Below are 14,974 nucleotides of genomic sequence, written 5' to 3'. Positions count from 1 at the left end.
TCTAGATCATGCCAAATCGCCCTCAGAACTTCCTCCATCAGAAAGTATTCAAAACATTGTGAGAGCCAAGTACTTTTATTTGCTGTAGGTTTCTTTTACTTTGTTATTTTTTGTGTTGGAACAATGTGGTCTCTCCATTGTGTTCTTCCAGGCTGGGCTTCCTCCTTTCCATGTCACTAAGCCTTAAATTTAAACTGCCTTCCCATTAGTTAAACTATCGTTAGATTTTTTGTTTTCCCAGCTTGCTCATTTTCTGCCTTTTTTTTTTTTTTTTTTTTTTTTTTTTTTTTTTTGTCTCCCTGTTCACTGCTTTACCCAGAGAACAGCAAGCCTGGCTGCTTACTTCCCAGTTCTGCTCTTGCCTTCTCTTGTTTTGCTCATCAGATTGGGGGTACCTCGTAAATTGTTCCCTTTAGTGATGTTTTTGTAGCATTGTATTCCCTATGCAAGGTTCATGCCTGTTGTCTTTTCAGGCACAATGACTGTGCAGGATCCACTTGTCTGAGAAGAGACCCTTTATGAGTACAGTGCACTCTTAAAATACATTTCATAAATGCCACCTGCCAGCTCTCCATTTGTGCTAAGACACTTTCAGTTTATTATGTGGTATTTATTTAAGTTGTCAAGAACTGCATTGTTATTAATGGAGGTACTTTTTTCTCTGAGAGTATGACTTGATCTTAACCTCCCTAGACCAGTACAGATTCAGAAGAGATAAGTATTTCCTCCACGGACCCTGCTCACAGGATGTTGTGACTGTGAAATGTAATCAACCGTTAAGGGTGTTAAGCTTAGTGCTCTGTATTGTGGTGTTAGCTCAGTCTGTGTGACTAAGCTGAGACAGCATTTTCATTGCAAGTTTGGATACACAGGACTTGTGCTGTAATATAGCAGTCCTGAAATGTGTTTAAGAACAGTAAGAATTTTTGCTAGGCTTCCGTTCAGTGGCAAGTACAAAGGCTTTGAATGTGTTTCTGTGCTTGGAGCTTTTATTAATACTGTGTACTGCTATTTCCACAGTGAAAAGCTGCTCCAGCGTAGAAGTTTGGAGTTGTGCTGATACACATTTAAATCTCAGGAATTCAAACCTTTCCAGGGAACATACTGCTGGATTAGTGAAAGTTTGTATTATTGCAATGTGATGTTTGATAAGGCATGCATGTGCTCTGTAAAGATACTGCTGAGGTTTTTTTCCACTGCACATGAGTGTTTTGGCATAAGACACATTCAAAGTTGTGCAAAGCACACGTTCTCGCAATAAGAGCTGCAGAGGCGGTAGCAGGCATTTGGCTTGCTGGTTTGTTTGGATTAATAGGATTTCATGTAGTTAAAATGCACACTCACAATGAAAAAGGTTCTTCTGTGTAAAAGCAGTTTCACACATTGTTTTTCATACTCATAGGACAGTTTGGGTTGAAAGGGACCTTGAAGATCATCCAGTTCCACCTCACCTGCTGTGGGCACGGACACCTTCTGCTGGATCAGGTTGCTCAATGCCTCATCCAACCTGGCCTTGAACACCTCCAGGGATGGGGCATCCACAGATTCTCTGGGCAACCTGTGCCAGTGCCTCACTACCCTCATTGTGAAAAATTCTTCCTGATATCTAATCTAAATCTTCTTTCTTTCAGCTTAAAACTGTTACCCCTCATCCTATCCCTGCACTCCCTGATAAAGAGCCCCTCCCCATCTTCCAGCAGACCCTCTTTTAAGCACTGGAAGGTTGCTATAAGGTCTTCCCGCAGCCTTCTCTTCTCTAAGCTAAACAAGCCCAGCCCTATCGGCCTGTCCTCATGTGAGAGGTGCTCCATTCCTCTGATCACCTTCCTGGCCCTTGCAGGAACTCTTGAGTTATCTAAAACTATATACAGCAGATTTGGCAAGACTGGATTAGTCTGATACTGAGTTAGCATGTTATTATTGTTGGATTTGTGGTTTATTTTTATTATATGAGCGAACTGTCATAGACCTAGTAGTGTGGATAATGTGACTACTGGGTAGGACACAAGCATTAACCTTGGTTGGTAAGGACATTCTGGTTAGGTGACAACAGCAACCTTGTGAAGGAGGTTTTTGTTGTTGCAGTAGAAATATTCCTCTGAACTCAAACAGGCTCTGCTAGACCAGAAAGTTAACTTCTGTAATGGTTGTTGGAAGCAGAAGTGTCTTAATACTATAACAATTCTGTTTCTCAGTGGCTGTGTTACTGGCCAAGGCACTGCTAATAGAAAAGTCAACTGTGGACATGCCACTGGGACCTTGCAGGCTTTCTTTGGTAAGAGAGCTGGTGCTGCTTTGCAGACAAGCAAAAGATACTTAAGAGTTTTTTGCTTTGAGATCCAGCAGCAACATTTGAGACCTCTGCCCAGCCTGAGTCACATCACACGATGAGCTCAGATGAGCCCTTTTGCTGGGAGGGCAATTTAAGCAGGTGAGGGGAAGTCTGGGAAGGCAAGTCACTGTTCCCAGTATAGCTACATGGGAAAGTTTGTCCTTATGTTCTTCAGAAATGCAGCAAAGTAAAATGGGAGCTCTGGATGCTCAAGAGCTTAGAGTCTAGTGCCTGCTCACAACTCCTTGGTGGAAGGCTGCCCCCTTTGTCTAGTTTTTGCAAGACTCTCCATCCCAGGCAATTAGGATTAGCAGGCGCATTTCATGCTCTGAAAAGTTATAAAGGGAAAGAAGGAGCTTTACAAAAGCAAATGCCTGCCAGGCACAGATTTCACTCTGTTTTTGTGCGGAGAATAAACACAGACTTGAAGGTTAAAAAGCAGGCTCTGACCAGCATTTATTGAAGGGCTTGGTAGTGATGCAAGGGACTTGGTGACAAGAGAGAACAGAAGCACTGCAAAGGGCAGAGTTGGCAGAGGGAGGAGCCAGAGTGACACACAGCATAGATTAGCTATTGAGACCTTCTTAGTTCACCTTCACAGGGATTTTGTGAAACTTAAACTCTGACAGGAGCTATGTGGCATTTTAATTTGCAGAGTCACCTTCTGTTTCTGGAAGCTAAGAAGCAAGAAGGGCTGTGAACATGCCCTCATGCGTGGATTTAAGCAGAGGTGAAGGAAGAGAATATATGTGTCTTCAGAGACTGCAAAGTTCAACTCTCTCTGCCTTTTCATCTAGTGGTGGTTCTGGCTTCATTTGCTTTCCACATCAGTTTAGTTGTGAAAAATGCTTTTCTCTTGCAGTGTCAGTTGCTTGGGAAGTGATTTCAAATGCATTCTATTAGTGATTTTTTAGTAGATTGATATGGACCCCCAGATTGATAAGTGACTGTAACTCAGATTGTTTCTCCTCACACTGACAAGGTAAAGTTGTCTTTATCTCCGTAGTATTTTCCAGCCAGTAGATTTCTGACTTCCATGCTAGGGCAGCAGCTGAGGCTCTTATAACTGATTCTGTTAAGTGTCAAAGGATTTTATGGTGTATGGAATAACAGAAATTCATAAGAAAGCATAAACTGCTTTCTTGAATCCTTTACTCATTGTTGCTTGTTAGGGCTTCTTTATGCATACAGACAAAATCATCTAAAAGGCTGAAAATCTGCAGAAAAGGTCAACCCAAAACTTAGTTAAATAAAATGCAGATTGGAATGTATTTTTAGTACACGAATATTTTCCCAAAAAGGCTGTACTGTAGAAAACATGTTTTACTGCTTGAATCATATGGTAGTATGAGGCATGCTTTTAACACATACTGCTGTCACATGGAAATAAAGAAATGGTCTCAAAACAAGAAATGATGTTTGCAGAAACTTCTATACAACAGCTCCACCAGTTTAGCTGATTGGAAGACTCAATCCCCTTCCCAGCAAGGGACCCAAATAAGAAAAGAGAAACCTTGTTTGCCCACTCCTTCTCAAACATCTTGTGAGTTGTTTCAGCCAATGGTAATAGATGTTTCTTTCTGTTTCCGTAATCTTTTCCTGTCAAGCTCTTTTAATGATGCAGCGTCTCTATTTTCAGGAAGATTCCTCATGTCTGTCTAGCTTGACAATATTTATTTCAACGTGTGTGCTTCATGGAGCACCTCCATCTCTTTACACACCATTCCAGTACTGTACTCAGTATCAGAATACCAGGAATCTTATGGTGGTCCTTAAATAAATGGGATTTTGCTGTTTAAAATGTGTATGCGTGCATATCATTATATAGCATAAAGCAGTCAATATAGTGGAACCTTCCCCCAGAACTTCCCATTCACTGCAGTTAAAAGCATCGTAAATGACAAAGGAGAAAACAAACAGCTGAGCCCAGACAGTCCTTGTTCATAAAGGTTTTCTTATAAAGAAGAAAATAGCACTTACTGGCTTCAATTGAGTTGTACAAATGTAAGAACACCTCTACGACTTGCAGCTTTGCTTCTTTTGCAAGCAGGATTTGAGGCTTTGGTTCTCTCTTGAATTGTACTTACTGCTGTGCAAGAAAGAACTTTTCAACTATGCAAGCTTAAGTATCCTCTGAAGCATAAGCTAAATAATTACCTATCACTAACAAGATACGACTATTACTTTGTGTTCAGTTGCCAAAGTCGAGCTCTTGCTTGTCTTATTCATCCCTTCTCTTCTCCAGCAGTCATTGGGCTAGAGTTACATTGCTCTCCACTTGTCACTAAGGTGAGGTGTAAGACACTCTAAGTAAGACACTCCTATTAGGGTGGTCATCTTCACTACCTGCAGCTGGGGCCTGCTCAAATTCCCTGTAGCTGAATACAGTTCAGATGGTATTTCTCTTCACCTTTTTCTTACGGCATGAGAGATTATGAATCTTACAGATAAAAAACAGTGTGCAAATATAGTTTAAAATCCTGACAGATTTTCATAGTGGCAAGACTGTACTTTTAAGTACTGGTTGGTAGTGATTTAGTAGGTAAAAAAAAAGGAATTCCTCTTTCATGTTGTTTTTTTTTTCCTGTTCAACAGTCCATATCTGATATTGGATGGTTGCAGAAAGTTCTTGACAAGCTGGAGACTTAGACCTCTATCTGTGTCTAACAGTAGCTGAGGGGGCTGAGGTACCCAACGGCAAGAAAAGAAAACTGTTTGTTCCTTGTTGGTCGCTATGAGTAGGATGAGGAGTTCCTCAACAGTGATATTTACTTGCCTCGGTGTGTATATGCATAGGCTATGATTTGATACCATTTTTGTCACCAAGGAGATCACAGGGTTTTTCCTTGTCTGAGACGTTCTATGTGAATATTGCTGGCTCAACCTTTACTGGTTCTGGAAACTCAGCATGCTGTTCAGTGTCTGATTTTTCAGCTTCCATGCGTAGCAGGGTGCCAGGAGCTGGGGCATCTCTACAGACTGAACAACAACAACAGAGAAGTGGTAATTCTCTTTTGTAAGGGGAAGAAATGTCAGCCTGCTTGGTGAGATGCAAACAGTTCAGATAAGAGGGGAATGAATTTGAAAAAAGAACTTAACATCTTCTGGTTTCCCTGAGGGAAAACTGGACCCTACTATCAAAGACAAATGCTTCCCAGACATGTTTCTGTAATAATGGTGATATGATCAGACAAAGGAAGATCTGTAGTGTCAGGAAGGTGATATGTCAAGGAGCCATCGGGACTGTACTGGGGATGGAGGCTTTGGGCAGGGCATATCTTCATTAATTGTTTGTGTTTCTTGTAAATATTTCCTTTTGAAGTCTGAAACTTATGGCTGGAAAAATTTGCTTTTCTATAAGATGCTTTCATTGTTCACAGTGTGAATGAAGCCCTTGGGCACTTGACTGAGCTCCTATTAGGATAGTCATCTTCACTATCTGCAGCTGGGGCCTGCTCAAATTCCCTGTAGCTGATAAGACCGTGGAACTGGGCATGCTAAGCATTACCCTTTTAAAAGGAAATTTTGCAATAGGAATGAGCATGAATGGGAAATTGCATTATTCTTATGTGTCTTATTCTTTTATGTGTCTGGGGTAAAGGAAAATAGCTTTTCGAAGGGTTCAGCCTTCAGAGAGCGTAGACCTCTTTGAGGCTTTCTCAGTTAACATTGAATCTAAGATCCTTGCAGCGCTTAGCGCACGTACAGCTACCCTTAATAACATTTTGTGCATCCATTCATGAAAATCCCTTTGCCCACTTCCTGTTTACAGCTTGCTGATGCACTGAAAAACAAGCAAAATAAATTGTTGAAAACACCAGGTTGCTATGCATACTGTTTCTACAGCATCAGCCCAATTTTAGATAGTTAGCTTGGCTGCTTCAAAGACATTGTCTTCATGGTAGCCTGGAACAGAGATTTGCTGGGACATTCTTATTCAGGATATAATATATTCACTGTGATCAAAGGTAGTCCCAAAACCAAGCTGCTCCATGAAATACTTTAGGGTCACAGATGTGCAAGAATATGTTACATCTCCACTAGGCTTTAGAGATCGGTAATCACATTTCAGCTGAATTCAAATTGCTTCAGAACTGGTTGAAAGACTCTGATGTATTTTTGCAGCAAAGAGCTTTATCCTTGGTTTGTCAAATAGATTTGTCCTTTGTTTTGGGCTTCCTGGGGCCTGAATTATAGTAAATCTATAGAACTAGTAAATGTAAAACTCGTCAGCTGTGATAGATCCTTCCTGCAAGTGTAGGATAACCTTGATATCAATAGCTACAAATGGGCTCATAAAGAGGTAATTACTTTTCAAAGGTACTCATGCTTAAAGATGCAAGTGTTAATCTAGGGGGAATTTTATACCAGAGCCTATTGACCGTCTGAGATTGAGTAATGTATTAGCTTAGGGACTTCTCCAGCTTCCTGAAGCTTATCTTAATAAATTTTCTCTTACTACGAGGGCACCTTCCAGACACTAAAAACTTGAGAGTAAAGGATCTAGTTTAGAAAAAAAAAAATAACACTGGTTTCTATTAAATACATGGGAAATAAATTCCTATAATATGTATATGTTCTGTGTTCTTGAAACTTGTACCACAAAGCCTGTGTAGCTCTAGAATATTAGCTCTTCCTCTGAGACCCTGATAGTAGTAGTCTGGAAGTATTTTGCTCTTCACTGAAGGAATGCTGGAGTGCCATGGAAAGTGGTTTTGCACCACGCTTTTTTCCCTTTCAGTCTAAGCTCAAACACTGGCTTGCATGGCTTGATTCATAAATGAGCAATAGCTGATTGGCAGAGGTTCATTTCTTCACATGCCAGGATGAGCTGGACCCTCTGAGGGGATTGAGACTGACGGATAAATATCTGTCACGTGTAGGTGGCCTATAAGAAAAGATTTGAGGAGTTTTTTTTAAGTCTTTGTTAAGATTTCCCCCCCCCCCACTCTTTAAACTCTCTTGTCATGTGCTGAGTGGGAGTGGATGTAGATCAGGGCGGTGGGGGGAAGAAGGGGGCTGCTGAAAGCATTTATCTTCATTTCTGCCATCACCCAGTGTTTATTACACCGTGATAGACAGACGCAGAAAAGCTGCCAGTCAAACCTACGTTCACTGCATTTCAATTTGCCTTGGCTTTGGATTTAGTATTTTGAAATCTACATCATTTCTGCAGTAAAAGGTTGTTCAGTTCATGGGGATGACAAGCCTAAGACCCTCTAGTATCCACTGCAGTCACTTGTGATCCCTTCAAATGGTGAAAGACCCAGGAAACAGGACAGACTGTCAAGTGCTTGGTGAGAACTGCTGCTTCCCAGAGCTGTGATCTGCTGCCCACATTTAAGAAGCTGAAGTGTGTTTTTTGCTTCCAGGTTGTACTAGAACTTAAGAGACAACAGGACCTTCTTCTACTCTCAGCTAAGCTGAAAATGTGACCGGGCAAAGCCAGCTGAGAATGAGTTCTCATGTTGCACAGAAAACAGGAACTCTGTAGTGAGGATTTTAACTTTAAGTTTTCCATCCACAGTTTCAAATCTTCCCTATCAACCAGTGGAAAAAGCGAACAATGAAGATTGGGATAGCATGTTGGGGGGTATTTTGCACCCTAACTTCAATGTCTGAAATGTTTATGTGCTTTTAATCATCTTTATTGTAGGACATTGCATGTGGGAGGCTTCTGGCAGGGCTTGTAATACAAATGTTTTTCCACTTTGTTATATGTAGCTAGATCAAATTTACTAATTACACTTCTCCATTACATAATTAGTATAAGTAGAGGTAATTACCTAGTAACAACATGTAGATCATGGATTTGCCATTAATATTAGGCACACTGGCTTGGAGCCTTTGGGAAATGGACCAAATCCTTCTTAAAATGCACCTTTCAATCTGTGAACCTTGTTCCCTGTGTCCTAATCTTTTTGATAGAGGTATTTTTTACCTGAAGCATAGTTGATAGCTTTTGCTGCTCTGAAATTTGTGCAGGGCTGTCCTTTACAAGGGAAGATACTGCTTTTTTCCATTGTTAGCTGATCCATCTAATATGTGACTACCTTTGGAGGTGAAGGGAATGAGAGGTTTAAATGAACACCATAACTAACCTGAAGATTCTGAGGAAAGCAATGAGAAGACTGGAATCTTTACAGGAAAAAAAAAAAAAACCAAAACACCATTTGCCAACAGCTTTTTAATGGTACTTGTAGCGCTAGGTGCAACAGTTGTATAACCCAGATGAACTTGCTGTTTGTGGAGCAGTTTGTGATGTTGCTGGGCTTCTGTGATGCAGGGGGAGCACACACTCTCCCAGGATATGTTATTCTCCAGTTCCTATATTACTCGCTCTACCTACAAAGGTTGTTCTCATTGCAGAACAGGTGATGACTTTTGCTCATCAATGCTCATTTGAAATAAGATCAGTATGTTGGAATTGTGTCCTGAGTAGTACTTCTGCCTTTCTTTGCAGAGTGTTTTCTTTATGTGACTCAGTCCTGTAAGGCAATTGCTATCTAGTTGGTGATGTTAGTTACTGTTGCCCTGCAGCATGTCCCACTGCTTGAAATTTGTACAGAAACTTAATTTTCTGTTCTCCACCTGGTGGCTGGAGGCAAGACAGTGGAAGAGTTGCCCTTGTGTACCAAACTGGGTCTTGCAGTGAGGAGACTTCTAAAGATGAAGTAACATAAAATTTAATTGTCCTTCTTCCACTTATGGTTGCAAAATTTAATTTCATTAATGCATTGCATCCGCTTTCTCTGGTGTGTATCTTCCGTTCAGAGGAGTGCTTTGTTTTGGGGGATATGGAGAACAAGGCCTTTGGCATATGTAAGAGCAATAAAATATTCTTAATTCTGCTCTTCAGGTGATATGTGCGTTTCTGACAGAGGCATATACAGAGACTGAGCAGACAGATGGTGGAGGTTTGTTGGTTGCTGGAGGCCTGGCACAGCTGAGTACTCAGCATAAAGCTGTTTGCTCATAAGTCTTGCTTTTGGTGTGTTTCTGAGCTTTCTCCAGAACAAAAAAAAATCAAGATTTCAGTGAGCTTATCAATGGAAAGAGGACTAGCAACAACCTTCTGGGTTTCTTTCTATTTAAGTATCAGCACTGGTCTAGAATTTGCTTCCTTACTTTGTCCTGCTCACCTTGGTCTTAATTTGCAGAGGAAACAAAAGCTGTTAGTGTGTGTGTGTTTACAGGGCGTTTTTTCTTGCAAGCCTGAATGTTCTGCTGGGATTTGATAAGTAAAAATCCGGCCACGCTAGTTTCCTCTTCCTCTGCACTGCTTCCATTTACTAGCAGTTAGCAAGATTTTAGTTCTCTGCACAGGCAACTGGCCTGCTGTGTGCTGCGTGCAGAGTTGTCAAATTGATGTCTCTTCCACTCCTGCTGCTGTGGCAGCAAAGTCCTGAGGCAGCCCTTCTGGAAGAGTGTAGCTACTGACTTTTTTATGTATTTCTCACTGGAGACAGTATGGAGATGCTGAAATCCAGAGTGTGTAGGCTCTGGAAGCTGTGCTTTTCCCCATTTGTGCTTGAGGATAATCTTGTTTTGGTCTTCCTTAACAAATTCTATTACCTTGAGTTTCTCTATGTACCAGCATACATGTGTAGTACAAGAGTTGCACATATATGAAGGCCATAGAGACTGCAAATAGCTTGAGATTTTGGGTGTAGTACTATTATGGTAGATCTGTTTCTTCTTGTCTCCCCAAGGACTGCACTTAATGCCTCTGAGCTTTCTCAAATATTTGCCGACTTGAGTTACCAGCGGCAGTACCTTGCTGCCTAGAAAACTATGTTCTTTGTGCTAGTTTCTTGAGTATTCTGCTTAGCTTTCTGTTTTAGGCTGTTGCCCAAATCTGTGGTTGGTTAGCAAGGGGCATATCATTTGCCTGGAGTCAGGGCAGCCCCTGCCTCTGCTCTAGGCTGGGCCACGCAGAGCAGAAAAGGGCTAGCTTGTAGGTCTTCCTGCCTAAGATTTTGTTACAGTCCCTCCTGTGTGGCAAATACTATAGGTAACCTCTATCTCCTGAGTGGAGTTTACAGTAGTAGCAGGGATTATATTCACAAATGTGTGTGATTTGTCAGAGCAACACTTAGTACGTGTTCTGGACTGCCTTCACAGCTGTACTAGAAAATTTTGAGTCTGTCAAATACAGCTTAACTGGTACCAATAAGTAGAATGCATTTGCACCAGATTAATTAATTAGGTTTACTGCTGTGTGAATCTGGGCAAGTCTTCTCTCTCAACTCTCTTTTCTTTCAGGAGTTGCAGAATTGCAGGGAAATGCTGTCCTGTTAATTTCCTGTGCTCTGTTCCTTATTTAGGAGGTATTTCTATTTCTGTAAATAAGATTTATTTAAGAGTCTAGAGGTTTTTGTATTGAATTTTGAGAGATTTTCTGTGTTTTTGTCTCCCCAGCTCTCTTTTCTGGGTAATCTTCTGGAGGTTAAGCTGCTAACTATTTCTGCATTTTCTGTAGGTGCTGTGATTGGGGATGGACAGTCAGCTGTGGCCAGTAACATTGCCAACACCACTTACCGGCTCCAGTGGTGGGACTTCACTAAATTTGATCTGCCTGAAATCAGCAATGGTAAGCTGGAAGAGATCCCCATGATATCTTTTAAGTCTGTACTAACCAGAACTATCGTAAGCTCTAGGATTTTCCAAACGTAGCAGCTCTATGCTGCAGGCCTTGGATTATTTGATTGTCTTGTTGCATTGGGACTGTAAAATGCTTAGGCATTTTGAGAAAGTTGACTAAAAGCATGCAGAGCTGTTCATGCTCTGTCTAGCTTGTGTATTCTTGCTATCAGAAAATCCAGGCTTTTTTGTGAGCATTCTCATGGGAATATACAATCCTACTTTTAGAAGACTTCTGTATCCAGTCTCCCAATTCTTTTACAAGCAAGTTTCTAGAGGGATATCATAGAATCATAGAATAGTTAGGATTGGAAAGAATGTTAAAGATCATCTTGTTCCAAGCCCCCTGCCATGGGCAGGGACATCCCACTAAATCAGGCTGCCCAAGGCCCCATCTAACCTGGCTTTGAACACCTCCAGGAATGGGGCATCCACAGCTTCCCTTGGCAACCTGTGCCAGTGCCTCACCACCCTCATAGTGAAGGAATTCTTTCTAATGTCTAGTCTAAATCTGCCCCTCTCCAGTCTACCCGTTCCTCCTCATCCTATCACCACAAGCCTTTATGAATAGCCCCCCTCCAGCTTTCCTGTAGTCCCCCTTCAGGTACTGGAAGGTCACTATAAGATCTCCTCTGAGCCTTCTCTTCTCCAGGCTGAACAAGCCCAACTCTCTCAGCTTGTCCTTGTAGGGAAGATGACCCTGGAGGGGCAAGGAGAGCAGTAATTGGTGAAGACTGAGGCAAAACAGTTAAGCACCTCAGCCTTCTCCTCATCTGTTGATACATGATTCCCATTTCCAACCGTCAGTGGGGGTATGTTCCCTTTGACCTTCCTCTTTTGAGTGACGTACCTGTAAAAGCCCTTCTTGTTAGTCTTTACTTCCCTTGCCAAGTTCAGCTCCAGCTGTGCCTTGGCCTTCCTGACTTCATCCCTACACAACCGGGCAGCATCTCTATACACGTCCCAGGTTCCCTGTCCCTGCTTGCACTGCCTGTGCAGTTCCTTCTTTTTTAGTTTAACCAGCAGGTCTTTTCCCTTTCCTGCCTGTTTTTCTGCATACGGGGACTGAGCGCTCTTGCACTTTGTAGAAAGCTTCCTTAAATATTTTCCAGCTCTGTTCCGCTCCCTTGTCTCGGGAGGACCATGTCCCAGGGTGTCCTACCGAGTAATGCCTTGAAGAGCTGGAAGTCTGCTTTCCTGAAATTTAGTGTCCTGACTATACTTCTCACCTGTCCCATATCCCTCTGCACCTTGAACTCCACCAGTGCATGATCACTGCAGCCCAGGCTGCCACCGATCCTAAAGTCACTGATGAGTTCACTTGTATTGGTGACCATAAGGTCCAGTATTGCCTTTCCTCAGGTGAGGGTCTCTGTCAGCTGGACTAAGAAATTATCCTTAATGCACTGTAGGAGTCTCCTGGATTGCCTACAGCTTGCCCTGCTACTTCTCCAGCATATGTCTGGGTAGTTGAAGTCCCCGAATAGGATGAGAGCTTGCGAGCGTGAAGCCTCCTGTAGCTGGAGAAAGAAGGCTTCATCTGTTGTCTCTCCTTGATCGTGTGGCCTGTAGTATACACCAACCACAAGGTTCCTGTAATTATCTATATACGTTTACATTTGGAACTTGCTAATGAAGTGGGTCTGAATTCTCCAAGTTATTTACATTAGTGTGGGGTAAAGTGCTGCAATACATTTTGGGAATTGGGGCCCTAGTCTGTTGCAAATCAGGGGTAGGAGATGTATTTCTGGCCATTTGCAAAAGGAGTGATTCGTCTCATATCTCAGGTGAAAGCTGCTTCTCTGTCAAGAATATGAGTAATATAGCAGATTTTGTTTAGTTATTTATTCATGTTCTCCTTCCCTTTGTGAAAGTGATTCCATAATTTAATGTGTATAATAATTCCATAATTTAATGTATATGGTATAAGCTAGCTCTCACACTGGAATGAGCTTCCTTATGCAGGCACAAGCATATTTGGTGCTTATGGTCAGCTGATCAAGGCATGACTTTTTCAGGGCTAAAACTAACTTGACTAGAAAGGCTGTTTTTAACCCAGAATGGTATCCTGTTATAGCCTGCTGCACAGCTGCAGAAATGTTTGTGGCAGCCTGGCATGAAGACAGGAGGTAGATATTCATGGATATTTCTTTGTACAGTGATCTTTAGCTTAGGCCATCTCTGTGCATATCTGAAATTCATTGCTTGACTTCTCAGCAAAAACAGATTGGGTTCTGCTTTGAGGGACTGAATCTTCTGAAAACAGAATCCCTGTTCTCCCTAAGACTTCTGCTTTCACGAGTAGCCATTGAAATGAATTTTAAAGAAGTTTCTCCCAGTCCTAGCCCTGTCTGTTCTGCATTTCTGTTATAGAAATTACATACCTGACAACAGAGGTCTCTGTGAGGTTCTGTCCCAATGCTTACAGAACCCACAAAAGGAGCGTGTGTAGCAGCAGAGATGTAGGGAATCAAAGTCACAATCGCAGAATGGTTTGGATTGGAAGGGAGCTTTAAAAATCATCCAGTCCAGCCTCCCTGCTGTGGGCAGGGACTTCTTGTAATGGATCAGGCTGCTCAAAGCTCCATGCAGTCTGACCTTTGACACTTCCACTGATGGGGTATCCTGTATGGGGCCATTTGCCTTCCAATCCCTGTGAAATAGGAAGAGCTAGGGGAAAGCCACCATTAGCCCATCCCTTTACAACAAGCTTTCTTACTGTCTCATTCCTACAGATAAAGTATCTGGTGGTTCTGTCTAGTCTCCTTCCTTCCCATTCTATAGAGTATTGTGGTATGATGTTTATAGCCTGGTGGGAAAGAAAAGCTCTAATTCTAGACGGTAGCCCTCAACATTGTAAAGGGAGAAGATGCTATGTATTTTGCCTTTAAAAACAATTCTGTCTCTTGGGAAGGAACATGCAGTGTAATATTGAAAGTAGAATATGGTGCTGAACATGTGTGCCAGTGCTTTGACACATCTTGTTAAGCGCCAAACTTCTTACTACTCATGTGAAGTCACAGGCTGAGGATCAGTGCTCAAAGCGAAGTTTTGCCACGTGGTGGCAATACTTTCCATGGTCCAGACAGACTCTGGAGCAGAATAAAGATGAAGTCAGAGGGGAAAGCGTTTTGCTGCTTACTGAAATTCTTTAGGATTTCTCCGCAAGCTTGTAGAAGTATCTGAAGAGTGCTACAGCTGCTAATAGCAATTTTTTTGTGGCCTCATCTGGCTGCTGAGAAGGCTGCTAATTTAAAAAAAAAAAGAAAAAAGCATAAGATGTTTGTTTATGGAATCCCACAGAAAATAAGAACCATCTGCTTCTCAGTACATCAGTATTTTGATCTTCTCCCTCTCCTTTACCAGGACACTTCCATTCTGAAATACCTTCCATTTAGCTTGAAACCGGGCTGCAGTTTTTGTTGTCTTTGTGCCCTTTTTGCAGGCAGCATTACTGCTACAAACCTCTACCCAGCCCTTCTTTGTGCCCACTTTATGCTTTATAGTACTTGGCTTGTCCATTTGATTTATTACCATTTGGAATTGTTCAGTTTTACTCTGCTGCTTCTTTTTCACATGCTGAGCCCAACTCTGGTGTTTCTAGATTTTTTGCCATATCTCCATCTGCCAAGGTCTAGTAGGGATGTGTGAAGATGTAGCAGCTGTGCTCATCCTTTAACAGGTATTTGCCAAGCTTGTTAGGCCCAGAACAAAGGCAAGCTGCATATTTGCCAAGGTGCACAAATTTGTAGAGATATTGAGAAATTAAATGTGTAACAGTGGAGTGGTGGGTTGGAGGAGTTTTTCTGGCTCTTTGTGATCTTGGAAATTAACTGTTTTTCCTGTAAAGAATGTGGCTGCCATAGCTGCCTTTTTCCATCATTTCCTATAAATCGGAGGCGGTCATGTGGGAGGCGGTCACACAGAGGGGGTTATTGCACTTCCTGGGACTGACTTAAGCCACAAGTGGTTTGGGAGTTCAGGCAGATGAAATGATGC

General features: G+C 42.0%; 1 protein-coding gene across 4 annotated transcripts in view; it reads left to right on the top strand.

Annotated features, from left to right (window-relative positions):
- The window catches only part of AMBRA1 (autophagy and beclin 1 regulator 1), a 133,195-nt gene that overhangs the window by 70,106 nt on the left and 48,115 nt on the right, over positions 1–14,974 (top strand). For all 4 annotated transcript variants that reach the window (XM_054067702.1, XM_054067701.1, XM_054067703.1 and 1 more), the window contains one exon: positions 10,815–10,925. In XM_054067702.1, coding sequence (XP_053923677.1) covers positions 10,815–10,925 — 111 coding nt within the window. The remainder of the gene's footprint in view (positions 1–10,814; positions 10,926–14,974) is intronic.

This window comes from Cuculus canorus, chromosome 5 (assembly GCF_017976375.1).
Source record: "Cuculus canorus isolate bCucCan1 chromosome 5, bCucCan1.pri, whole genome shotgun sequence".
NCBI classification, from domain to species: Eukaryota; Metazoa; Chordata; class Aves; order Cuculiformes; family Cuculidae; genus Cuculus; species Cuculus canorus.
Note: the sequence above shows the minus strand (reverse complement) of the source record. Positions and strands in the feature narration are given on the sequence as shown.